Source organism: Microcaecilia unicolor, chromosome 10 (assembly GCF_901765095.1).
Source record: "Microcaecilia unicolor chromosome 10, aMicUni1.1, whole genome shotgun sequence".
Taxonomy (NCBI): Eukaryota; Metazoa; Chordata; class Amphibia; order Gymnophiona; family Siphonopidae; genus Microcaecilia; species Microcaecilia unicolor.
Window position 1 is genome coordinate 146,367,590 of NC_044040.1, and position 27,359 is coordinate 146,394,948.

The 27,359-nt window shown below is 45.1% G+C and overlaps 1 protein-coding gene across 1 annotated transcript in view; it reads left to right on the plus strand.

The window, feature by feature from the left end:
- Positions 1-27,359, plus strand: part of PROC (protein C, inactivator of coagulation factors Va and VIIIa) — a 196,981-nt gene that overhangs the window by 31,218 nt on the left and 138,404 nt on the right. Inside the window, exons 4-5 of the mRNA XM_030215644.1 lie at positions 14,112-14,136; positions 20,775-20,885. Coding sequence (XP_030071504.1) covers positions 14,112-14,136; positions 20,775-20,885 — 136 coding nt within the window. The remainder of the gene's footprint in view (positions 1-14,111; positions 14,137-20,774; positions 20,886-27,359) is intronic.

The window sequence follows — 27,359 nt, forward strand, 5'->3', positions numbered from 1 at the left end:
TGCTGTAAATATGTAAATACCAGGGGCGTATCTGGAATCCGGCAGTAGGGGGGGCCAGAGCCAGAGAGGGGGGGCACATTTTTGCCTCCCTCCCCCCCCCCCCCCGCCGCCGCCGCCTCTCTCCACCCCCTCTCTCCACCCCCTCCCCGCCGTCAACCCTCCCCCGTTGCTTACTTTTGCTGGCGGGAGGCCCCAACCCCCGCCAGCCGAGGTCCGACCCGCAATCTCCATATTTCGTCTTCCTCCGTGGCCATGTGCTTCAAGGAAGTAACGCTGCAGTGCTGATTCGTTGAATCCAGTTCGGCGTCTGACGTCGCAGCGACGTCAGACGCCGAACTGGATTCAACGAATCAGCACTGCAGCGTTACTTCCTTGAAGCACATGGCCACGGAGGAAGACGAAATATGGAGATTGCGGGTCGGACCTCGGCTGGCGGGGGTTGGGGCCCCCCCCGCCAGCAAAAGTAAGCAACGGGGGAGGGTTGACGGCGGGGAGGGGGGCCAGGGCGAAATCTGCGGGGGCCCAGGCCCCTGTGGCCCCACGCAGATACGCCCCTGGTAAATACCCTAGGATTTATGAGAGACTATTAATTAAGTAGTTAATATTTACACCAAGAGTCTTCAACTGGCACAATCAAACCTCATTCAGCAAAGTAAACTGTTTGGCTACAAAAGAAATGGTTTATTAAGAAAAGTATGACGTTTGGATATCTGCCTGTTGCAGCCTTCCATTAAAGTTCTGTTTTGCATAAAACTACAAATCCTGGAATAGAGAGTTTCTTTGGCGTGAAAAAGAAGTTATTGTTCTTCCAGACGTATAAAGAAATAAAGTAAAAGTGTGGCTTTAAAACCCTATGGCCTACTGAGATCAAGCCCTGGCCCTGGTCCTGGCCCTGGCCCATGTTCAGCTCAGTAAAAAATAAAATTTTGTGCTGACCTGAAGAGCTAGCTGATGCCCGGAACTCTGTTGTGAGACCAGGGTTAATTAATATGCCAGATGTTGATTAGGGTTTCCCTATTGTGTGGTCTTTTAGAAGAAGGGAGATTGTAGGTTCTCTACAGGGGGGACTATTCCAGCAGTTGGTAATGGAACCCACGCAGGATGGGGGCATACTGGATTTAGTGCTTGTACCGGCGTTCTGGCCATCTGAGGGAGAGGAGTGTAAGCAGTTGCTGCCTGAAGAATGGTGTTCCCCTGAAGACGCTACGGCGAAACATGCTCGCATGTAGGGCACCAACAGTGAATGACAACTGGGAACTGGTTTAGAAAACTCCATTTTGATTTATTTCACTGCACATTTTTAAAGTGACTGGGATCGCTTCTAGATAGTTGGACCAACTTGTGAAGCACTAAGATAAGTGGTTTTCTACGAACCTAAGAGTCTGTGAAAAACGCATAAAAGAAATTATTACCATCCTATCAGAAGTAAGATACAACACAGGATAGGCAGGAGGTGGAGTGCAATGATGTACTAAATAAGAAAAACACACTGTAGGACTGCCAGTCAGTCTAGAAATGTTTTTCCAGTCACTGAGCACTATTTGAATGCAAAAGAAAAAATGTAAAAAAAAGTATTGTTTGGAGAGTTTGTGCTATTATAATATTGCACTGTATGTAATACAGAGTATATATATAGTATATTAAGGGTTTAGTGGTTTATATTTAGGCAATAAATAGAAACCCTGAAGGGATAATTATACCCCAGTAGTGACTACTATACAGCTTAGATTTAGTGCCAAATTTAGGCTGCAAAACCCCATGGGAACAGTACAGTTTAGGGGGTGAAGAATTTTTGTGCATGAAAGAGGAGCAGGACTTGGGTGTGATTGTATGTGATGATGTTAACGTGGCCAAACAGGTTGAAAAGATGACAACGAAAGCTAGAAGAGTGCTTGGGTGCATAGGGAGAGGAATGGCCAGTAGGAAAAAGGATGATTCCCCTCTATAAGACTCTGGTGAGACTTCATTAAGAATATTATGTACAATTCTAGAGACTGCACCTTCAAAAAGATATAAACAAGATGAAGTCAGTCCAGAGAGTGGCTACTAAAATGGTCACTAGGGTTTGTCATAAAGTGTATGGGGACAGATTTAAAGATCTCAATATGTATACTTTGGAAGAAAGGTGGGAGAGGGGAGATATGATAGAGACATTTAAATACCTATGTGGCATAAATGCATAGGAGATGAATCTCATTCAATTGAAAGGAAGCTCTGAAACAAGGAGGCATAGGATGAAGATGAAAAGGGATAGACTCAGAAGTAACCTAAGGAAATGCTTCTTCACGGAAAGGGTGGTGAATTTGTGGAACAGCCTCCTAGTTGAGGTGGTAGAGACGAAGACAGTATCTGAATTCAAGAGAGTTTGGGACCAGTACTTAGGATCTCTAAGGGAACGATAGGGAGGGTAGATGGCATGGATGGGCAAATTAGATAGGCCATATGGTCTTTATCTATCTACAATTTTCTACGTTTGTAAAAAGGCCTTTGTCAGATTAGATTTAAACTGAGAATTTCTACGTTTCTAAAAACGCCGATTAGATTTAAACTTGAGAAATTTATACTTACAATAATTTAGTCCCAGTTTCTCGCCCCTCTCACCTTTAACCATTACATCCCATGATCATCTATTTTGAAAGACTTTTTCTTTTCAAGGTAATAAATAGAAACAAATCAAAACAGAGAAAGAAAATATGATGATACCTTTTTTATTGGGCTAACTTAATACATCTTTAGATTCAAAGGTAACCCTTCTTCATATCGGAAATAAGCAAATGTTGATAAATGTCAGATTATATAAGTGAAGCACAAAAGCATTTCAATGACAGTCTCACAGGAAGAGGAAGAGGGAGGGGTAGGTTAGGTAAGAAATAGGGAGTGATTGTAGGATCCTGTGAGAAGTGTTGGCAAAGTTTGCTAGTAGGCATATTGCAGGGACGTGTGCCATTCTCTTCTTTTTGAGCCTATATTGAGAGTTGGCTTTTCGCTAATTTCTGTTTCAAATTAGGTGGCTGTCAGAAGGCCAACATTGGTGGGGCTGGGAATATCTCTTTCAGTTACCAGCCCCACCAGTGCTGGCCTTCCGACAGCCACCTAATTTGAAACAGAAATTAGTGAAAAGCAAACTCCCAATACAGGCTGAAAAAGAAGAGAATGGCACACATCCCTGCAATATGCCTAGCTGCAAACTGTGCCAATACACCTCACAGGATCCTACAATCATTTACATGGGAAAACATTCAGCATAAAGGGATCATTTACATGCTTATCCTCAAATGTGATATATTGGAGAAACAAGCCAGATGCTAAAGACGAGGCTCAATTTACATAGATATAATATTAATATTCCAATGCCAACTAGGATGCCACCTCTGTGGGACAGCATTTCATAAAACCAGAACACTGCATCAATGATCTTATGGTAAGATTACTAAAAGGAAATTTAAGACAATCCAGGAACACCTTTGAAGTCAAAATTATGAAATATTTGGACACCCACTTAGACAGGACTCAACAGAGATCTGGGTTTCCTTGCCCATTATAAACCATAAAATTCTAATGCATTGTCACCATCTTATCTATCATCCATCTCTCCTGACTCTCATCCACCAGATATCCCTGTTTCTCATCAAACCTACACTCCCTCATCCCGTGAGACTGTCATTGAAATGCTTTTGTGTTTCACATATATTCTGATATTTGTCAACATTGTTTATTTCTGATCTGAAGAAGAAGAGTTACCTTCGAAAGCTAATCAAAAGATGTATTGTTAGTCCAATAAAAAATGTATCATATTTTCTTTTCTATATTTTGATTTATTTCTATTTATTATCTTTAAAAGTGGACTAACATGGCTACCATACCATACAACAATACTCCCACAATACACAAATCACTAATGCAACCCTACACAATATGCCTACCCAAAATCAAAAATGGCACAAAAAACCTGCTACCCATGGACACTATCAACAGAAAGGAAAGAAAGGACCTAACAAATTCACATACCAAGAAGACAGACAACTGATAGAAATCATTACTACCCTCGAACCCAACTGAAACCCACCAACAAATACAAATAGGATACATCAATGCCAGATCGGCAGTTAATAAAACTATGATAATAACCGACTGGATCACAGCTGACCATCTCGATTTATTACTTATTAGCGAAACGTGGATCCACGACTCCAAAGATCCCATAATCTTAGAGCTCTGTCCTCCAGGATACAAAATTACCCACTGGACGAGGAACGGAAAAAGAGGAGGAGGAATAGCTATAATCTACAAATCTCAATTCACAATCACAACAACAGCAGAATCTATTCTCCCTCAACTCGAAATAGCCTCAGTCAGAATCAACCACCCAACCTTCCGTGACCACCTAAACCTAATCCTATTTACAGACCCCCAGGCAATTGGGAAGATTCATAAACACACTTTATGGATTCATATTGAACACTTGCATTTCCACCCAGAACCTTCTTATAGCAGGAGACATCAATCTTCACCTTGACAATACCAACTTAAGTAACGTACACGAATACAAGGACTTCCTCCAATTATGGGGAGCTCTACTGGCCAAACATGCAACCCACCACAACAAAGGACACACGCTAGATATCATTACCCACAATTCTCATCAGAACCAAATCTCATACTAATGGATACAAAATGGACAGCCACGCCATGGTCTGATCACTACAGAGCAAACCTCTCCTTCATTGGAGACCAAAAAAGGCACAACAAAAACAAGAGCAACAAACCTATACACGAGAGGCAAAATAGACCCAATTACATTCTGGCAACAATTTTACATTGGCGAATGGAAAACATCTACAGACTCACCCCAATTTCTCCAAGAATGGGACAACAGATACAGAACAGTACTAGACAACATAGCACCACTTCAAACCAGAACCTCACACAGAAAAAACTCAATACCATGGTTTAACGAAGAATTGAAAGAACTAAAAACACAGGTCAGAAGATTAGAAAGAGCATGGAAGCAAGAAAAAAGACGAGCACACACTCAAAGCCTGGAAACAACTAGAAAGAAAATACCAATACACTATAAGACAAACTAAAAGAACTTACTATAAAACCAAAATAAGACCAAACTACAAGGATACACACAAACTCTTCTTACTCGTAAACAAACTACTAAATACTACACCAGTGACCTCTAATAATATAGACACCCCCATCAGCAACCAATCTTGCGAACTACTTCAATGAAAAATTATAAAGCTCCGACTCATGATACCTACCAACATAACCGAGTACACAAACATCCTTGAATGTCTAGACCCATTACCCGGGGCACACCCAGCAGATCGAGCATGGACCAACTTCGACAAGCTCTCGTTAGATGAAATCTCACAATGGCTCGGAAGATATGCCAAATCGCAATGCAAATTAGACATCTGCCCTACTAGCCTAATAAGATCTGCCCCTAAACAATTCAAAATAGAACTCACAAACACGTAAACCACAGGCTTCAAAATGACTCTTCCCCACAGATAAAGGAAACATCTTACTTACCCTCTGCCTAAAGACACTAAGAAAGCACAATGGACCTAACCAATTATCGCCCTGTAGCATCTATTCCACTCATAACCAAAGTCATGGAGGGCATTGTGACGAAACAACTCACTGAATACCTAAATAAACACTCAATTCTACACGAGCCTCAATCAGGATTTTGGTTGAATCACAGCACGGAAACTGTTCTAGTGTCTGCAATGAACTCATTCAAACAAGCAATTGCAACTGGCAACAACATACTCCTCTTACAATTAGACATGTCCATTGCCTTCGACATGGTTAATCATGGAATACTATTACATATACTAGAATACTTTGGAGTAGGAGGTACAGTTCTCAAATGGTTCAGAGGATTCCTGACCACAAGATCATACCAAGTAACAACAAACACGGACATATCAGCCCCATGGATACCTGAATGTGGAGTTCCCCAAGGATCCCCCCTCTCACCAACCCTCTTTAACCTAATGATGATACCTTTAGCCAAACTACTAGCCAATCAAAACCTCAACCCCTATATATATACAGACGATGTCACGATTTATATCCCGTTTAAACATGATCTAAATGAAATCATCAAAGAGGATCAACCAAAGCCTCCAAATCATGAACTCCTGGGCGGATGCATTCTAGCTAAAACTTAACGCAGACAAAACAATGTCTTGTACTCACTTCACAACATAACACAAACAACTTCACCACCATAACTACACCTTATTGTTCTCTTCCTGTCTTACAAAATCTGAAAATTCTTGGAGTCACCATTGATTGAAACCTCACACTCGATACCCACGTGAAGAATACGATGAAAAAGATGTTCTACTCCATGTGGAAACTCAAAAGAGTAAAACCTTTCTTCCCGAGATACATCTTCCATACCCCAGTACAGTCAATGGTAATAAGTCACCTGGATTACTGCAACGCACTGTACGCTGGATGCAAAGAACAGACTATCAAAAACTCCAAACAGTCCAGAACACCGCCGCCAGACTCATATTTAGAAAAACTAAATATGAAAGTGCAAAACCCCTAAGAGAGAAACTTCACTGGCTCCCACTTAAGGAACGTATCGCGTTCAAGATATGCATGATTGTACACAAAATCATCCACGCAGACGCCCCAACCTACATGCTAAACCTCGTGGACCTGCCTCCCAGAAACGCCAAAAGATCATCCCGCAAATTTCTCAATCTGCACTTTCCCAGCTGTAAAGGACTAAAATACAAATGATACATGCCACCACCTTCTCCGCATTACCTACTGACTTGAAAACTATTAAAGAAATAACCAACTTTCGTAAATCTCTGAAGACATATCTCTTCAACAAGGCCTACAAAGAAAACTCATAGCCTTAATAAATTACTTCACCAACCCAACCCAGTTAAGAAAGTCTACCTTCTATACTTACATACCTAACTCCTTTCTTTTTCCCCTTACTTAATCTTTGTACATCACTAATTGTATCTGATATCCTGGAATGACAATCCCATAACAGGACTCTGTAAGCCACATTGAGCCTTCAAATAGGTGGGAAAATGTGGGATACAAATACAATTAAATAAATAAATAAATACCACACCACCTTTTCAAGGTGAAAAGGAAATCAATTTCATGTTCATTCAAATATTCAAACCAAAAACTAACTTCAAATTATTATTGAATTTATACATAGAGCTAGGTCTACTAAAATGCGTTAAAGCATAAATTTGTGCTAACGCCTTCAACACACACACATTATTAGTAAATAGGTCTCATTGCATAAAATGCGACCTGTGGTAAATAACACACATTAATGCCTGTTAGTGCACAGTAACATGGTATCGCCTTTTAATAAATTTAGCTTATAGCTCTGATTTTCTTATCCAGTCCCAATGGTTTCTGATACTTGGGCTAGAATGCTTTTGAAAGTCATTTGCAAAGCCTTGACTGGATTTAAAGTGCTGTTTGATAATAGAAACCAGGACCAGCTACAAATTTTAGAACAACTTGTCATGCATCTTAAGCTGTTCAGTCATGGATGAGTGAGAATCTTATTAATTATAGCAATTATATTGGGGTAATTCTGATCTTGAAGGGGTGATGGCACCAACGTATTTGAAGGCAAATTATGTAGTTGAGTGTGAGAGGTCCTGCAATGGTGAACTTTGAAGGGTGTGAACAGGGAATTAAGCTAACATTGTTGTTATCCTGGGTTTTCTCTACACACGGTTACCAAATGGTGATGGTGAGATTATCTGCATGTGGACTCAGGGGAAGTCACATTATTTTCATCCACTTATGAAGCATTCCACATGTGGCCCACATCTGAGCTGAATGGATCCACTCTCCTGTAGCTTTTTAAATGGCGAGATAAAGCGAATGCTACATACCTGTAGAAGGTATTCTCCGAGGACAGCAGGCTGATTGTTCTCACTAATGGGTGACGTCCACGGCAGTCCCTCCAATCGGAAACTTAACTAGCAAAGGCCTTTGCTAGTCCTCGCACGCCCATGCGCACCGCGCATGCGCGGCCGTCTTCCCGCCCGAACCGGCTCGTGTTCGTCAGTCCCGTATATAGCAAAACAAAGACAAGGGAAGACACAACTCCAAAGGGGAGGCGGGCGGGTTTGTGAGAACAATCAGCCTGCTGTCCTCGGAGAATACCTTCTACAGGTATGTAGCATTCGCTTTCTCCAAGGACAAGCAGGCTGCCTGTTCTCACTGATGGGGTATCCCTAGCCCCCAGGCTCACTCAAAACAACAAACATGGTCAATTGGGCCTCGCAACGGCGAGGACATAACTGAGATTGACCTAACAACTTATCCAACTAACAGAGAGTGTAGCCTGGAACAGAATAAAACATGGGCCTAGGGGGGTGGAGTTGGATTCTAAACCCCGAACAGATTCTGAAGCACTGACTGCCCGAACCGACTGTCGCGTCAGGTATCCTGCTGCAGGCAGTAATGAGATGTGAATGTGTGGACAGATGACCACGTCGCAGCTTTGCAGATCTCTTCAATAGTGGCTGACTTCAAGTGGGCCACTGACGCAGCCATGGCTCTGACATTGTGAGCCGTGACATGACCCTCAAGAGCCAGCCCAGCCTGGGCGTAAGTGAAGGAAATGCAATCTGCTAGCCAATTGGATATGGTGCGTTTCCCCACAGCCACTCCCCTCCTGTTGGGATCAAAAGAAACAAACATTTGGGCGGACTGTCTGTTGGGCTGTGTCCGCTCCAGATAGAAGGCCAATGCTCTTTTGCAGTCCAATGTGTGCAGCTGACGTTCAGCAGGGCAGGAATGAGGACGGGGAAAAAATGTTGGCAAGACAATTGACTGGTTCAGATGAAACTCCGACACTACCTTCGGCAAGAACTTAGGGTGAGTGTGGAGGACTACTCTGTTATGATGAAATTTGGTGTAAGGGGCCTGGGCTACCAGGGCCTGAAGCTCACTGACTCTACGAGCTGAAGTAACTGCCACCAAGAAAATGACCTTCCAGGTCAAGTACTTCAGATGGCAGGAGTTCAGTGGCTCAAAAGGAGGTTTCATCAGCTGGGTGAGAACGACATTGAGATCCCATGACACTGTAGGAGGTTTGACGGGGGCTTTGACAAAAGCAAACCTCTCATGAAGCGAACAACTAAAGGCTGTCCTGAGATTGGCTTACCTTCCACGCGGTAATGGTATGCACTGATTGCGCTAAGGTGAACCCTTACAGAGTTGGTCTTGAGACCAGACTCAGACAAGTGCAGAAGGTAGTCAAGCAGGGTCTGTGTAGGACAAGAGCGAGGATCTAAGGCCTTGCTGTCACACCAGACAGCAAACCTCCTCCATAAAAAGAAGTAACTCCTCTTAGTGGAATCTTTCCTGGAAGCAAGCAAGATACGGGAGACACCCTCTGACAGACCCAAAGAGGCAAAGTCTACGCTCTCAACATCCAGGCTGTGAGAGCCAGAGACCGGAGGTTGGGATGCAGAAGCGCCCCTTCGTCCTGTGTGATGAGGGTCGGAAAACACTCCAATCTCCACGGTTCTTCGGAGGACAACTCCAGAAGAAGAGGGAACCAGATCTGACGCGGCCAAAACGGAGCAATCAGAATCATGGTGCCTCGGTCTTGCTTGAGTTTCAACAAAGTCTTCCCCACCAGAGGTATGGGAGGATAAGCATACAGCAGGCCTTCCCCCCCAATCCAGTAGGAAGGCATCCGATGCCAGTCTGCCGGCCTGAAGTCTGGAACAGAACTGAGGGACCTTGTGGTTGGCTTGAGATGCAAAGAGATCTACCAAGGGGGTGCCCCACACCTGGAAGATCTGGCGCACTACTCTGGAGTTAAGCGACCACTCGTGAGGTTGCATAATCCTGCTCAACCTGTCGGCCAGACTGTTGTTTACGCCTGCCAGATATGTGGCTTGGAGCCACATGCCGTAACGGCGAGCCCAGAACCACATGCTGACGGCTTCCTGACACAGGGGGCGAGATCCGGTGCCCCCCTGCTTGTTGATGTAATACATGGCAACCTGGTTGTCTGTCTGAATTTGGATAATTTGGTGGGACAGCCGATCTCTGAAAGCCTTCAGAGTGTTCCAGACCGCTCGTAACTCCAGGAGATTGATCTGCAGATCGTGTTCCTGGAGGGACCAGCTTCCCTGGGTGTGAAGCCCATCGACATGAGCTCCCCACCCCAGGAGAGACGCATCCATAGTCAGCACTTTTGTGGCTGAGGAATTTGGAAAGGGTGTCCCAGAGTCAAATTGGACCAAATCGTCCACCAATACAGGGATTTGAGAAAACTCGTGGACAGGTGGATCACGTCTTCTAGATCCCCAGCAGCTTGAAACCACTGGGAAGCTAGGGTCCATTGAGCAGATTGCATGTGAAGGCGGGCCATGGGAGTCACATGAACTGTGGAGGCCATGTGGCCCAGCAATCTCAACATCTGCCGAGCTGTGATCTGCTGGGGACGCTCGCACCCGCGAGACGAGGGACAACAAGTTGTTGGCTCTCGTCTCTGGGAGATAGGCACGAGCCGTCTGAGAATCCAGCAGAGCTCCTATGAATTCGAGTCTTTGCACTGGGAGAAGGTGGGACTTTGGATAATTTATCACAAACCCCAGTAGCTCCAGGAGGCGAATAATCATCTGCATGGACTGTAGAGCTCCTGCCTCAGATGTGTTCTTCACCAGATAGGGGAACACGTGCACTCCCAGCTTACGAAGCGCCGCTACTACTACAGCCAGGCACTTCGTGAACACTCTGGGCGCAGAGGCGAGCCCAAAGGGTAGCACACAGTACTGGAAGTGACGTGTGCCCAGCTGAAATCGCAGATACTGCCTGTGAACTGGCAGTATCGGGATGTGCGTGTAGGCGTCCTTCAAGTCCAGAGAGCATAGCCAATCGTTTTCCTGAATCATGGGAAGAAGGGTGCCCAGGGAAAGCATCCTGAACTTTTCCTTGACCAGATATTTGTTCAGGGCCCTTAGGCCTAGGATGGGACGCATCCCCCCTGTTTTCTTTTCCACAAGGAAGTACCTGGAATAGAATCCCAGCCCTTCTTGCCCGGATGGCACGGGCTCGACCGCATTGGCGCTGAGAAGGGCGGAGAGTTCCTCTGCAAGTACCTGCTTGTGCTGGAACCTGTAGGATTGAGCTCCCGGTGGGCAATTTGGAGGTTTCGAGGCCAAATTGAGGGTGTATCCTTGCCGGACTATTTGAAGAACCCAACGGTCAGAGGTTACAAGAGGCCAGCTTTGGTGAAAAGCTTTCAACCTCCCCCTGACCGGCAGATCGCCCGGCACTGATACGTTGATGTCAGCTATGCTCTGCTGGAGCCAGTCAAAAGCTCGCCCCCTGCTTTTGCTGGGGAGCCATGGGGCCTTGCTGAGGCGCACGCTGCTGACGAGAGCGAGCGCGCTGGGGCTTAGCCTGGGCCACAGGCTGTCGAGAAGGAGGATTGTACCTACGCTTACCAGAAGAGTAGGGAACAGTCTTCCTTCCCCCATAAAAGCGTCTACCTGAGGAGGTAGATGCTGAAGGCTGCCGGCGGGAGAACTTGTCGAAAGCGGTATCCCGCTGGTGGAGCTGCTCTACCACCTGTTTGACTTTCTCTCCAAAAATGTTGTCCGCTCGGCAAGGGGAGTCCGCAATCCGCTGCTGGATCCTATTCTCCAGGTCGGAGGCACGCAGCCATGAGAGTCTGCGCATCACCACACCTTGAGCAGCGGCCCTGGACGCAACATCAAAGGTATCATATACCCCTCTGGCCAGGAATTTTCTGCACGCCTTCAGCTGCCTGACCACCTCCTGAAATGGCTTGGCTTGCTCAGGAGGGAGTTTGTCCACCAAGCCCGCCAACTGCCGCACATTGTTCCACATATGGATGCTCGTGTAGAGCTGGTAGGACTGAATCTTGGCCACGAGCATAGAAGAATGGTAGGCCTTCCTCCCAAAGGAGTCTAAGGTTCTAGAGTCCTTGCCCGGGGGCGCCGAAGCATGCTCCCTAGAACTCTTAGCCTTCTTTAGGGCCAGATCCACCACACCAGAGTCGTGAGGCAACTGAGTGCGCATCAGCTCTGGGTCCCCATGGATCCGGTACTGGGACTTGATCTTCTTGGGAATGTGGGGATTAGTTAAAGGCTTGGTCCAGTTCGCCAGCAATGTCTTTTTTAGGACATGATGCATGGGTACTGTGGACGCTTCCTTAGGTGGAGAAGGATAGTCCAAGAGCTCAAACATTTCAGCTCTGGGCTCATCCTCCACGACCACCGGGAAGGGGATGGCCGTAGACGTCTCCCGGACAAGGCCGCAAAAGACAGACTCTCGGGAGGAGAAAGCTGCCTTTCAGGGGAGGGAGTGGGATCAGAAGGAAGGCCATCAGACTCCTCGTCAGAGAAATATCTGATGTCCTCCTCCTCCTCCCACGAGGCCTCACCATCGGTATCAGACACAAGTTCATGAACCTGTGTCTGAAGCCGTGCCCGACCCGACTCCGTGGAAACACGGCCACGGTGGGAGCGTCGAGAGGTAGACTCCCTCGCCAGCACCGGCGAAGCTCCCTCTGCCGACGTCGTCAGGGAGCCTTCCTGGGAGGCGGCCGCAGTCGGTACCGCAAGCGGTACCGATGTCGGAGACCTCACCCCGGGCAAGGGGCCAGCCGGCGCCTCACTCGACGGTACCGGTGGCGCAAGCACCCCCGGTACCGGAGGGGAAGGGCGCAACAGCTCTCCCAGGATCTCCGGGAGAACGGCCCGGAGACTCTCGTGCAGAGCGGCTGTGGAGAAAGACATGGAAGCTGATGCAGGTGTCGAGGTCAGAGTCTGTTCCAGGCGTGGAGGCTGTTCCGAGCTGTCCAAGGTGGAGCGCATCGACACCTCCTGAACAGAGGGTGAGTGGTCCTCCCGGTGCCGATGCCTACTGGGTGCCGACTCCCTCGGCGACCCAGAGCTCTCGGTACTGATGCGGGAAGGTGACCGGTGTCGATGCTTCTTTGATTTTTTCAAATGAAGCAAGTCACCGGAGCTTCCCGGTACCGACGAGGAGGACGTACAATCCAGCCGTCTCTTCCTCAGGGCCGAGGCCGAAGAAGGTCGGTCTCGGGGGGGCTGTACCGCAGGAGCCCTCAGGGTAGGAGGAGACCAACCCAAAGGCGCACCGCCACCAGCAGGGGAATGGACAGCCCTCACCTGCACTGCAGTCGAAGCACCACCGTCCGACGACATCAGCAACAGCGGAGGTCCGGTACCACCGAAGCCGACGCAGCCTTCCGATGTCTCGGTACCGGACGATGCAGAGGGTTGATACCTCAATGCCGTCGATGCAGTCGATGCCGAGGTCAAAGGCCTTGATGCTGTCGACGTCGATGCACTCGATGCCATCCGGTGCTGTTGTTGACGAAGAGCCCGAGAACAACACGTTCCACTGGGCCAATCTCGCTACCTGAGTCCTTTTCTGTAAAAGAGCACAAAGATTGCAGGCCTGCGGGCGGTGCCCAGCCCCGAGACACTGAAGACACGACGCGTGCCTATCAGTGAGCGAGATTACCCGGGCGCATTGGGTGCACTTCTTGAAGCCGCTGGGAGACTTCGATGACATGGGCGGAAAAATCACGCTGGCGAAATCAAAATTCGCGATGGGTGACGAAGGGCACCAAAAATAAGGGACAAAGACCGAGGTCTTTCTTTTTTTAGCGAAATCGCGAAGACGCGCGAGGGTCAACTTGGGCGCGAAACGGCGGCAAAACACAACCGTCCCGAGCGTGGACAAAAGAAGACTGATGAACATGAGCCGGTTCGGGCGGGAAGACGGCCGCGCATGCGTGGTGCGCATGGGCACGCGAGGACTAGCAAAGGCCTTTGCTAGTGAAGTTTCTGATTGGAGGGGCTGCCGTGGACATCACCCATCAGTGAGAACAAGCAGCCTGCTTGTCCTCGGAGAATATTTGATTTACTGCTTCCAAAGAGAAATCTATCTGAACTTTCTTTCAGGTGACTGGAGTGGACTGACACAGAAGAGCATATGAATGGAGGTAACATTTTGTAGGCAGTATATCTTCAGCCTACTCATTACTTTTTCTTCTCTCTTCACAGCTCAGCTTCTGGACAAAGTATTATGGTAAGTGCTTAATAGATTTATAAAAATAATAAACCCAAGAGGTTCACCTGAAATGAAGTTCATAGTGTAGTCCCCTTTATCTGGGTAAGCCATGAAGGGTAGGGATAAAAATCAGTACTGAGGATGAATCTGTTCTTTAATGCCTCAATCAAACACTCAGTTCCCCTATGTGAGTCTTCCAAAGTGAAGGATGATTTCATCTGGGGTCCAGATGAGGAGATAAAATGACTTAGCATAAAACAACAATCACAGCAGCAGGTTGAAGTGGTATTGCAGTATGAATTTACTGAAGTGCCAGGCACACAATAATATTCAGGTTTAGGTACAGTTAGTCTAATACTTGGATAGGTTAACTCCTAAATATTTTGTGTTGTGATCCTAGCAATTTTACTGTCCCTGAGACACAATGTCCCTTCTACGTGCCTTGCAAGGCTTCTTCAGCTCTCTAAATGCGCTGTAAAGTAATCTCTCCCTTATACCTTGGATCCAGTGCAGACTCCTTCACCAATTTCACTTTCTTATCCTTTTCTCTACTTTGTCATCTAGTGAGAGCTGCTGGAGAGTCTCTTATAGGGAAGCTCCGTATCTTCTCCTCCTTTTTCCCAGGTGTCACTTAGGAACAAACATCTATCCTTACTTGTTTACCCTTATGGCCGACTCTAAATAAGATGTTCTAGAAACTCCTTCAGACTCCTGTTTTCCATCACGAATGGTGGAATAAACTGATCTCTTCCTTCCTATAATAAATAAAGTAGCTGAAGCTTAGATGTTCTTTGTCCTAAGTAGTAGCTCTTCCTTTGTGGTTGTACCCTTGCTTTAAGAATTGAGGGGCCCTTTTACTAATCCGTGTAGGTACCTATGCGCACCCAGTGCCTGGCTACCACGAGGCCTGGGCTGTAATTTCGTTTTTTATGTGCATCCGTTATGTGTGCCGGAAAATAATTTCTATTTTCCTGCATGTGGTAGAAACCAGGCGGTAATCATCATTCTACACGCGTAGACGATTACAGCACGGTTACCACATGAGACCTTACCACAATGGCTGGCAGTAAGGTCTCAGATTCAAAATGGACGTGCGCCAATTTTTATTTTGCCGCACGTCCATTTTCGTAAAAAATGTTTAAAAAGGCATTTTTTACAGGTGTGCTGAAAATTGGATCTGCATGCACCCAAAACACACGCCTACACTAGCGCAGCCCATTTTTTGGCGCACCTTAGTAAAAGGACCCCTAAATCTTCAGTAGTGTTACTAGACTCCTCTTTTTTTCAATTTATGAAGATTCAAATTTAAAAGATTTAAAATTTAGAAATTAAATTCAAACAAATCGGAGATCCTGTGTCCTCAAAATGTACTTTAAAAAGTCCACAAGAAGACACAGGGAAGAGATCCTGGCTTAACTAACTCAAAATGTCCACACCTATTTCAGGGATCTCTAGGTAATATAGAATCAGGAAAATTCCCAGGGAGTGATGTAGTAACAGGATACAGTCCCCTAAATTACTCTGTTTGGTATATCCTTTCCGCAGACACAGACAAGCACACCCCTTCACTTATCTCTCCATTGCCTCAGGTACAGACTTACCCCCCCCCCCCCCCAGCTTGTGCGGCAATGCCGGCACCACCCATTCAAACTCATGTATCTATTCAGTTTGACAATTAATCTTGTATAATCTGTAGTTTTTTTAGATGTTTGCTCTTGATGCCAAGAAAGAGGGCATCGCAGTAGTCCAGGTGCGGTAGGATCAGCATTAGTACCAGTAGCACAAAGGCTTTTTGATCAGAGTGACCTGATTAGATGAAGTTGTCTCATTTTAAACATTGTTTTCTTCCATAGTTGGTTGATATGGGGTGTGAGTGATAGTGAGGTGTCAAGGATGACTCCCAGCACTCTGGCTTCTGATTCATTTGGGAAGGTGGTGTTGTTTGGTAATGTTAATGAATTTGAGACCTCAGCTCCTTGATTCCAGAACCAGAGAATCTTTGTCTTAAGGGTATTTAGTTTCAGTTGTTTGCCAGGGCCCAGTCTGAATGGTGTGCATCCCGATTGTTACCAGTGGGTTGGATCTTGGTGTGAGGATGTCAGAGGTAGAAGGAGCATGATGTCATCTGCGTATGATATAATAGTTCTCCTGAGTCAGGTGTATGGCACTAAGGGAGGACATGAAGAAGTTGAAAAGGATGGGGGAGAGTGGGGACCCTTGAATGGCTCCACATATTGGAGCCCAGTATTTAGAAAGGTTTTTATTTTGTTTCACTGCGTAGCTTCGATTTGTGAGGAATTCGTTAAACCAATTGAGGACTGATCCAGTTATACCAATCTGATTCAGACATTCCAATAGCATTACACGATCTACTGCATCGAATGTCGCTAAGGTATCAAACTGGAGTAGTAGAACCTGTTCCCCTTTGCACAGGTGTTGTTTAATATATGTCGTTAGTACAAAGAGTAGTGTTTTGGTGCTGTGTGAGGCTCTGAATCCGATTTGAGACTGGTGTAATGTAGAGAACGTATTCAGGTACTTGGAAAATTGTTTGCTAACATAAGATTCAAGCATTTTTGTAAAGAGTGGTATACTCGCCACTGGGCGACAATTTGCTACAGAGGCTGTGTCTAACCCTGAGCCCTTTAATATTGGTGTGAGGATGATTTTGCCCATGTCTGATGGGAGAGAACCAGAATTTAGTAGTCCGTTGAGGCAGTCTGTTAGCCATTGGACCACTACTGTTAGGGTGGTTTAGAACAAGAATTCTGGACAGTGGTCTAAGAAGCAATGTGAGCTTGAGCATTTAAGTAGTAGTGATTTTGTGTCTTCAGTTGATAGTGGTTGGAACGATTTTCATAGTTCATTTATATTTTATTTTATTTTATTAGATTTTTGTTCACACCTTTTTCAGTAGTAGCTCAAGGTGAGTTACATTCAGGTACACTGGATATTTCTCTGTCCCAGGAGGGCTCACAATCTAAGTTTTGGATTATTTTGATTCCCTGGCTAGAGTCTAAGGTGGACTGGGCTCCTAGATCATAGTGCTTTAAGTTTTTTTTTTTTTGGAGAACCCACTGGTCGGAGGTTACAAGGGGCCACCTTTCTTAGAAAAAATTCAGCCTTCCCCCAACCATTGCATTGTCCAGGATGGTTACCTTTACTGCACCTATGCTCTGCTGGAGCCAGTCAAAAGCTCGTCCCCTGCTTTGACTGGGGAGCTATCTGAGTGTATGCTGTTGACAAGAATGAGCATTCTGGGACTGAGCCTGCTGAGGTAGGGGCGTTCCTATGTCAGCTTCCACCTGGGGCGGATTGCTGCTGCGCACCCTGTGGTGCATGCCCCCCCCCTCCCGGTGCGTCATCCCCTGGCGCATCATCTCCCCCCAGCACACCACCTCCACCCCTCCAGCGTATCACCTCCTGAGGTTGTAGAGAGCAGTCATGCGGCTGTTGGCTCCACCATTTCCCTGCCCAGAACAGCAAGTAGCATCAGACGGAGCAGGGAAACTGACAGAGCCAACAGTTGCATGGCTTCTCCCTGCAGTGTGCACCTGGGGTGGACTGCCCCCACCGCCCTGCCCTTGGTACACCACTGGGCTGAGAAGAAGGAGCATACCTATGTCTTTGAGAGTAGTAGGAACCTCTCTTTGACTTGCCCAAAGACCTCCTAGATGAAGAGGAAGGTGCAGAAGACATTTGGCAGGAGAGAGTATCAATAATGTCGGTATGTTTCTTGATGAGGTCAGTGACCTCCTCTACCTTGTCTCCAAAAAGATTATCTCCCTGGCATGTGGCATCCTCCAACTTCTGCTGGACTGCAGAGTCCAAGTCAGTGACTTGCACCCATGAGAGTCTGTGCATTGCTATGTTCTGGGCAGAGATCCTGGACACCACATCAAAGGTGTCATAGGCGCCCCTAGCCAAGAACTTTCTACATGCCTTCTGCTGCTTGACCAACTGGCGAAGAGATTAGGCCTCATCCTGTGGGAGAGAATCTGCCAAATCAGAGTTACTGTGCACCAAGTTCCGCAAATACAGGCTTGTGTAGAGCTGGTAAGATTGAATATGGGAGATGAGCATAGAAGCCTGATACATCTAAGAATCTAGGGTTCTAGCTTCTCTGCCAGGGGACACCAAAGCATAGTCCCTAGAACTCCTGGCTCTTTTGAGTGCAGATTCCACCACGAAGGAATGATGAGGTAACTAAGGCTTGTCAAACCCTGGGGAACTCTGGATCCGATACATGGTGTCTATCTTTTTGGGCAAGACAGGGATCGACTGAGGGGGACTCCTAGTTCTTCACCTGAACATCTTTCAGGATCTGGTGAAGAGGGACCCTCACAGCCTCTCTAGGAGGAGATTTGTAGTCCAGGACATCAAACATCTCAGCCCTGGGCTTGTTCTCCATTTCCAAATGAATGGGAATCATACCTACCATTTCCCTAACAAAACTTGCATTCCACAAAAGTAGAACACACATCTTCTGTTCTAAATCATTTTTTTATTTCCACCACTTCAAAGTCAAACAATGCCCAACGTGGTCATGTTTCACCTTCCTAGAGGCTGTGTCAGGGGCTACAACTATTAGGGTCCCAGAGGGCACTTGCACCTAATAGTTCAATGTTAGTCCAAATTAAAAAAAGCAGAACCTAGCAGCTTAGCAGAGAGCAGCAGTATTCTCACTGGCAGAGTAACTCCTCATTCAGCACCACACAGCTGTTTGTGGACTGCTTTGTGCTGCTTGCAGATTACTATTTCCTCTTCTGGACTTCCCTAACAAAACCTGGGAAGGAAAGGCACTCAGGTGGAGACTTCCTCCTTTCCTCCTCTGAGAAGTACCATGGATCTTTATCAGACTTCTGTGAGCATGCCTCATCGGTGTTGGCATAAAACTCTTTGTGGGAGGGCCGAGGCTAAGCCTGTGTTGAAAAACAGAGGAGCCATGTCCTCGAGAAGAACATCAAGGTGTCAGTTCCATCCTCAACTCAGGCAAAACTTCCTCTACCGACGTTGAAGAAGTGCCAACACAGGCAGCTGTCAACACTGGTGCCACATGTGATACAAGCGTTGGAGACCTGAGCGACTTGCTGGGCAGCAGCAAGAGGCACGGCTGGTGCAAGAACCCCAGACACTATTGCACACTGTTGTAAAAACCCTGCAAAGAGCTCAGGGAGCATGGCCCGAATGCGCTCATCGAGAGATGCTATTGGGGAAGGCTGGTGTATCAGTTCAGAGACAGACTGCTGAACTGCCAGGGTCAAGATAGGTGCCTGATCCTGGATGTGTGGAGACTTGAGCATTAACACCCCTTGTATGGAGTGGGAGTGGTCCTTCCAGTGCCGAAGCTTCTCAGGGTCTGAATTCCTTGAAGCCCTGGAGCTCCCGGCACCATGCATCAAGGAAGATTGATGCTGATGTTTCTTGGCCTTTGCCTGATGCTGGTCATCGATGCTCCCCAGTGCCAACAAGGATGATGTTGGATCCCCTTGTCGCCTCAGTGTTGGGTCCGATTGTGACTGATCTCGGGGGCCGTACAGCCAGCATTGAGGCAGGTGGAGACCCACTTGATGTGCATCCACTCCTAGTGTCTGGCCTCTCAGCCATACGGGCTGATGCTCCAATGCCGATGCAACTCCTGACACTGATGCCGAGATTTTGGACAGGGCTCCAAATAATCTTTTCCCTTTGAGCCTCTCTGGCTAGCTGGGTTCTTTTCTTCATATGAAGACAAAGAACACAGCTGGAAGGGTATGTTCAGGCCCCTAACACTGAAGACACCAGGAATGAGCGTCTTTGCCATAGACGGTCCTACTGCACTGGCTACAGCACTTAAAGACACTGGGAACCTTCGATGACATGGAAGGGAAAACAGCCATGGCCAAATCAAATGGCTCAATGGTGAATAAAAAAGGTGCATGCACCAGACAAATCAAGGGAGAAATTCCCAAACAGAGCTCAGGCCTAAGAGGGCCTACTGAACGCAACAAAAATAAAGAAAACCTAAAAGTGGGGAAAAATAAACTAAAACTATATGAGAAGGGATAGGGAAAAATCAGGGCAAAAAGCCCCAAAAGCAAGGCACAAAAATCGAAGGTACGCTCATGTACCAGATGCTGTGAGAAGTGAAGGACAATCATATTCTCTCCTCATGCAGGTGAGAAGAGACTGATGGTCCCATGCTCATGCAGCAGACAAGAAGGCACCGGGGCAACGTGGATGATGTCACCCACATGTGAGAATATGGCCTGCTTGTCCTCAGAGAAAGCAATAGAACATTTCTTATTCATATAATATATATAGTAAATATAGTCCTGCATTACATTTCCTGTCACTCGTTTAAATATGCAAAATTTGTCACTTAAACACTCCACATTTATCTACCAAATATATAGCAAAACAATGACAAACACATGAATCTCCTTCTTCTTATAACATATGATGTCAGTCAGCAGAGGTATAGAATCTTAAGATTCATTGTTGACATAACCTTACTGTACAACATAAGTTTCAAAACCAAGATGTCAAACTAGGGAAATCTTTCAGCTTTTGAAATATTCAGATCAGGTAATGTCACCCATATCATGGGAGTGAGAAGGTTAAGGTCTGTTGGCTGTCTTACCCACATCCTCCTACCCTACTTTCCTATGTTTCAGATGGAGACCAGTGTATGTCTAACCCCTGTTTAAATGGGACCTGCAAGGATAACATTGGAAGATTTGACTGTATTTGTCACCATGGTTGGGAGGGTCGTCTGTGCCAGTATGGTAAGCTCAATGTCTTGGAGATATTGCCAGCTCTGTCTTTGTCTTAGCTATGACATTAGCAATCATTCCGTAGCCTAGGTTCTGGAGGTCTGCAACTGAAACCAGTTTATATTAATAATAATTGAGCCTGCAACTAAGTGGGAAAATGTGGGATATAAATGTGTTAAATAAATAAATAATACTATTATCATCATGATGGCTTCACTTGGCCTATCAGATGCTCTTGCCTGGTTTGGTGCTCTAAACATCCTTCCCAGGAATCTAGGATATTCAGAGGCATCAGTGCAGGATGTGGGCAGTTCCCATAATAAAATTATTATGATTATGATGATGATGATTATTATTTATTATTTTATGTCTTCATGTGTGGCACATCACAGCCAAAGTTGACTGGTTTTAACCAGGGCCGCTGAGAGACAAAGCCAGGCCCGGGGCAAACACCCCCCTAGGCCCGCCTCTTCTCTAGGCGGGCCTGCCCCCCATCCAGGCCCACCTCACTTGCTTGTTCTGCTCCACTTTTTGTCATAGTGCACAGCAAACGTCCCCAGGGCCCAGCGCTAGGATTGCAATGCTCTCCTGTTCCTGTGCATGGCAGTGCCACAGAACAGAGTCCTTCCTTTCTTCTGCGTCCAAAGAGGCTGTTGAGGCTGTTTGGACACGGCAGCAAGGAAGTACTGAGCTCTGTGGTGCTGCCGCACACAGGATTAGGAGAGCAATGCTAGTGCCAGGCGGGTCCCCCTTGGATGCTGGACCCTGGGGAATTTTGTCCCCCCTGCCCCCCCTCTCGGCGGCCCTGGTTTTAACTGTTAACTTGGATCTTTTCCAGGGACCTGGAAATCATAGAGACCACTGAAAAATGTATGTTGTTCTGAGCAGGGTAGTTTTTTTGCAAATTAATGGAGTTATACCTTTAAATTTAAAGTTTCTAAGTATTTTGGGATTCCAATTGATATTGTCATTATTATTTAGCTGCAGGGTTGCCAAACTCTACATATTAACCTGCTTCTTATATCAAATACATGCAAATCTATCTCATGAATATTCCTTATGATTGTCCTAAAAAAACAAATGTGCTTGCAACCTCGAGGTCTGATGTTGCACATCAATACCTTGATAGGAGCCGACTCTGTGGGTGCTGTGGGTGCTTGGGCACCCCCAATAGTGAGAAAATTGCTTGAATGTGTCCAAGGAAGGATTGTTTCCATTAGGCTTAGCACCCCCAATAATTCTGAAAAGTTGGCTCCTATGCCTTGAACTATGTATATATTCTCAATCTTGTGTTTCTGTGCAGAGGGTAGTTCTAAGATTTTGAAATAGAAAGTGAATGAGCAGGAGAGGGGGATATGGATGTGTCCCTGAGGTGATGGTATCTGAAGCTGGATGTATGCCCAATGTTTTAATTTCTTTTTTTTTTTCTTTATTTATTAAATTTTTACATTTATATCAATATAACATAAATGTAGGAAATACAGAAATACTTATTACAGAGCAAGAGAATTACCTGCAATTTTAAATCAAAAATATTTCTAATTTTACTTTGTCCACAACATAAGGAATCAAGAGCTAGGAAATTCTAACATTTAAAAAAAGGGGAAAAAAATAAACAAAATAACAAAATAAATCTCTCTTTCCTTTTTTTTTCTTTTTTCTCTTTTTCTTTTTCCCCTTCCTATTTTTACTGAGCGGACGGGAATTACAAACAACCACAGCCGATTCTAACAGCATTACCTTAATTACGGGTACTATTCCTGGGGTATAACATTCTTTTCCTTTGCTTCAATGAAATCAAGTAATTTCTTAGGGTTAAAAAAAAGGTAGTTCACCAAATTCAAGGTAATACAACACTTACATGGAAATTTCAAAATAAAAGTTCCACCTAATTTTAAAACCCGTGGTTTATACATCAAAAATTCCTTTCTTTTCTTCTGAGTGACTCGCGCCAAATCAGGGAAAATTTGTATTCTTTGACCCATGAATAATCCTTCATATGGCTGAAATATAACCGCAAGATGTTATTACGGTCAAGTTCAAGTGCGAATGTCACCAGCAATGTAGTGCGTTCGGTAATTAAATCAAGAGAAGACTCCAGGAATTCTGTCAGGTTCAATTCCATGGTAGGAGACGCCTGAGGTTTGTCTTTAGGTAATGAAGATATCCCAGTAATATATTGGGTTCTCGTTATAGGGGGATAACCCTCTTCTGAGAGTCCCAGTATATCTTTGAAATATTTTTTCACATATCCAATGCATTAATTAAAGGAGATTTGGGGAAATTTAAAAGTCTCAAGTTGCTCCTCCGTCCATTATTCTCAAGGTATTCCAATTTTCGATCCTGGATTTCTCGTTCTTTAATTAAAGCCTCTCTTAAATTTTGTAATTTCTCAATCTGTCCTTCAATTTTTTGAGTCTTAACATTCTGCTCTTGAACTTGTTCAGCCATTAATTGATTAGATTTCTTTAGATCGGTAATTTCATTTTTTAAAGAGGAATTCAGCAGAAGTAGATTGTTATTCACTCCCTGGATAGCATCCCATAATATATTCATTGTAACCACTGCAGGTCTTTCCAAAACTCCGGTACTCACGGCCTTGATCTCCCGGGCAGTTGTAGCAGATCCTCGAAGAGAGTCCTGCATTGCTGTTCCTCTGTCTGGGGTAGATGTGCACATGGGTCCTCCCTCAACAACCTCTGTAGAACCAGGATTCTCCAATGGTTCCAGTCGTTGTGACCCCAGGAGCGACAAATCGCTTCCGGGTCGCGGAGGTGCAGTGTGAGAGGGAGGGCTAAGCGTTACTCCCTCAATGCTGCACTCGGCCCTCAACAGGGCCGAGTTCGTCGAAGTGGGTGTCCGAATTCCAGGGACCCCAACCCCAAAAGTATCCAGAGTCGTCTGGCGAGTGGTGGGAATAGTCTGCGGGACCACGGAGGTAGGAACCGCTACCTTCCTTTTCTCTTCCCCATCGGTAGGTTAGAGAAAATTCCACTACAGTAGCGCGTCTGTGGAGAACCTCAGGAGCAGGCTGACCCGACATCCGTTCACGACGCCATCTTGATTCCCCCAATGTTTTAATTTCTGAAAGTGTATTGTAAACCTCCTGGTAGTGGAGAAATGCAATTACAATTAAGTAAATGCTAACTTTTGTCACAACGTTTGGCGGTAAATAGATTTCCCAATTCAACACCAAACCAGGGAGTATTACAAAGAACAGAATGCTTCTATAGGAATAATATTCTTTACTTTTTATGTGAAACACAAATATCACAAAGTACTTTGATATTAAACATGTTACAATTATATTATTACATTTAGGGGCCCTTTTAGTAAGCAGTGATAGGGTTACTGTGCGGGTAGTGTATGCTGAATCAGCACTATCACAGAGCACCCTGAGGTGTCCCGCGGTATTTATGAGATCAGCATATACTGATTCCTGCGCTAGAAAATAGAAATTATTTTGTAGTGTGGGGGGCGGAGAGTGGGCGTGCCCTGAGATAACTGGCTAGCACATAGCCATTGCCACACATTGCCAAATTATTGCACAATTAGCATATGAGCCCTTACTGCCTATTAAATAGGTGGCGGTAAGAGCTGAAACGATAATGGTCACATGCTAATTTGAAAATTAGCGCATGACCATTAATGGCACAAATAGAAATTCAGCCATGCTAAAGAGTGGCCAGAGCACATGGGAAAACCACGTGCTATTCATAGCAGCAACCACATTTTAGCACGGCTTAGTAAAAGGACCTTATAGTTTGTTAAAAGTGTTCATAAATAATTAAAATTCAATAAAAACACGCTGCTTAAATTTAAACAGTACTAGTAAGTATAAGTATATATATATATATATAGTGAAAAATGATGAGGCTTGTGTGAAGATGAAGCTCCCACCTCAGGATCCCAGGTCCCTCTTTCACTCAGGGTGAGCTGGTTCTCAGTATGCAGATTTTATGCAAATTAGTATCCATACCCCTTTCTACTCGGGTGACCTGGTTCTCAAACAGGCAAACAGTCAGGTCTTATCAACAGGATTTTTCTCATACAAATCTTTATTCCCGCCTCTGGGGCACACTTCTTTTAGCTTAAAACACTTCTTCTTGCACAGTTCAAACCCAACAGATTTCTTCACCCTGAGCCCTCTCACACAGGCATTTGGGCTCAGTACTAACTCAGTCCTGGACACACAGTCCCTCCTTGTAGCACACAGCTCTAGACCCACAGTCTTTTCATCGTGGACACACAGTCCCTCTTTGAACAAACAGTTCTTATCTTTGATACTCTAGGGCCTTCTTACCCCAGCCAGCTTCCTTCTTGGTAACACACAGTTCTACCCTCAGTCCAAAGGGCACAGCCAGTACTTCTCATGGGGATCCCTCTGCTTCAGTTACCAGCCCTCTCCTTCAGCTGCCAGCTCTCCTCTGCAGCTGCTAGCTCTCCATTCCTCCCCTCACAACTCAGGTGGGATATTAAGTGGTTAATGGACAAACAGGACCCAGCCCATAACCTGCGGCACCTGTTTCTATCCCAGGACTCTCCTCGGTCCTAGCGACCTCCTGCTATACACCCCTCACTGGCTCCTTTTAGAGACTCACTCAGCCCTTCTCCCTGTACATTTTAGGGGAACAGCGCCCTCTAGGGGCCTAACCAGGGTAGGATAGCCTCTTCCTTATCACAATATATATATATATATAATTACTAATTAGTACTCAGATCTGAGATTGTCTCTTGTTAAGTGAAAACAAAAATTGTATATGTATGCCCTCAGTAGAACTGTTTTTATATGAAAAATATTCTTCACTAGCTTGATGCTCTTTCATGTTGGGTACCTTAATTTTTCTTCCACCCATCAATCTCCACGTCTCCTGTGAAGCCAGCACTTTCAGGATTCAGGAATTCCTAGGGCCCTGTTTCCTAAGCCACACTAGAGGCGGGCTAGTATTTTTTAGTGCATGCTAAGCATGTAGCCCATAATATTCCTATGGGCATCTACACAGTTAGCACGTGCTAATTTTTAGCACACGCTAAAAACAATAGTGCACCTTAGTAAACAGGGGCCTTATTGTCCTATCTAAAAAAAACTCAGAGAGAAAACCCTGCCTCCCTTCCCTCTATGTGTGTCCACCTAACCTCAGTCAGTGTCTTCCTTGGCTTAATAACTTTGAACACTAATTAATTTAAAATCAAAAAAATAATTGAGATATCCCTGTCTAGGAATATCTACTTTCCTTTAACTTAAAAAAAAAGTTCCCTGGCCTATCCTTAAAAATTTCCTCCTCATTTTCATACATACAATGCCATGCACACCACAATCTAAACCACCTGTCAAAGCTTAAGGGGGTGTTTTACTAAGGAGTGCTAGCATTTTTAGCTAAATGCTGAGATGCCCATTATATTCATAGCACATCTTAGTAAAAGATCCCCTAAGTTTCTCACAGCTTCATTAAACTGAGACTAGAGCCAAAATTAAACTCTTATTTTCTTGGATCAAGCTATTCAAGCACTACTGTATTCGTTTTTCCAATTTTAATAAACTCTCAATTAAATTTCCACCAGAATTAACTTTTCCTGAGTCCTGAGATAAACGGAGGAAATAGAGCAGCACTCTGTCTCTCTCTGTCTCAGAGCACCACTGTTAGAATGTTAATTCCACATTTTAAACAGCTCTTCATACTCTTCATAAGTGGTCAGTTCAAATTAAATTATATTAAACTTCTGCTCAACTGAACCCGTTTCCCGTAATAACTCGCTATCCGGGTTCATCAGACTGAGGACTTTATTAGATATCTTATTGCTACAACACCATCTTTTAACTACTGTGCCGAATCTCATTGTTACTATCTTGCTGATATTATCTGCTGATATTACCTTGCTAGCATAATATAGTAGTTCCAAAATATAATAATTAGATATCTTATATTTACATTACCATCTTTCAATTGTATATATGTTGATACACTGATATGTTGCTCTACCTACCCACATACACCCACTATCCAACCAAAATATCTCACCAGCCTGATTCTCTTGAAAATAATTATCACCATCCACTCACTCGCTACAACACGCAACTCTCAAAACCCCATCAACTGAATTCAACATGACACCAATCTTTCAACACAACTTAAGCACTCACATAAATCCCACTCCCTCACATACCAACAATAACCACAGAAACCCACCATCATCCAGGATACCATCCTCAAAAACAGAAATAGTCCCACACAATCCAGAAACACCTAAAATAAGACAACTTATCAAAATCCGCCCATCTCCCCAAACTGCTGATCCATATCTATCTGTCCAAATAGGATATATCAATGCAAGATCAGTGGTAAATAAAAGTGAAATCATCACAGACTGGATCACTTCAGACAACCTTGACCTACTCTTCATCACAGAAACCTGGATCCGTAACTCAGAAGACCCCTTCATAAACGAACTATGTCCTCCGAGCTACAAAATATCACACTGGCCTAG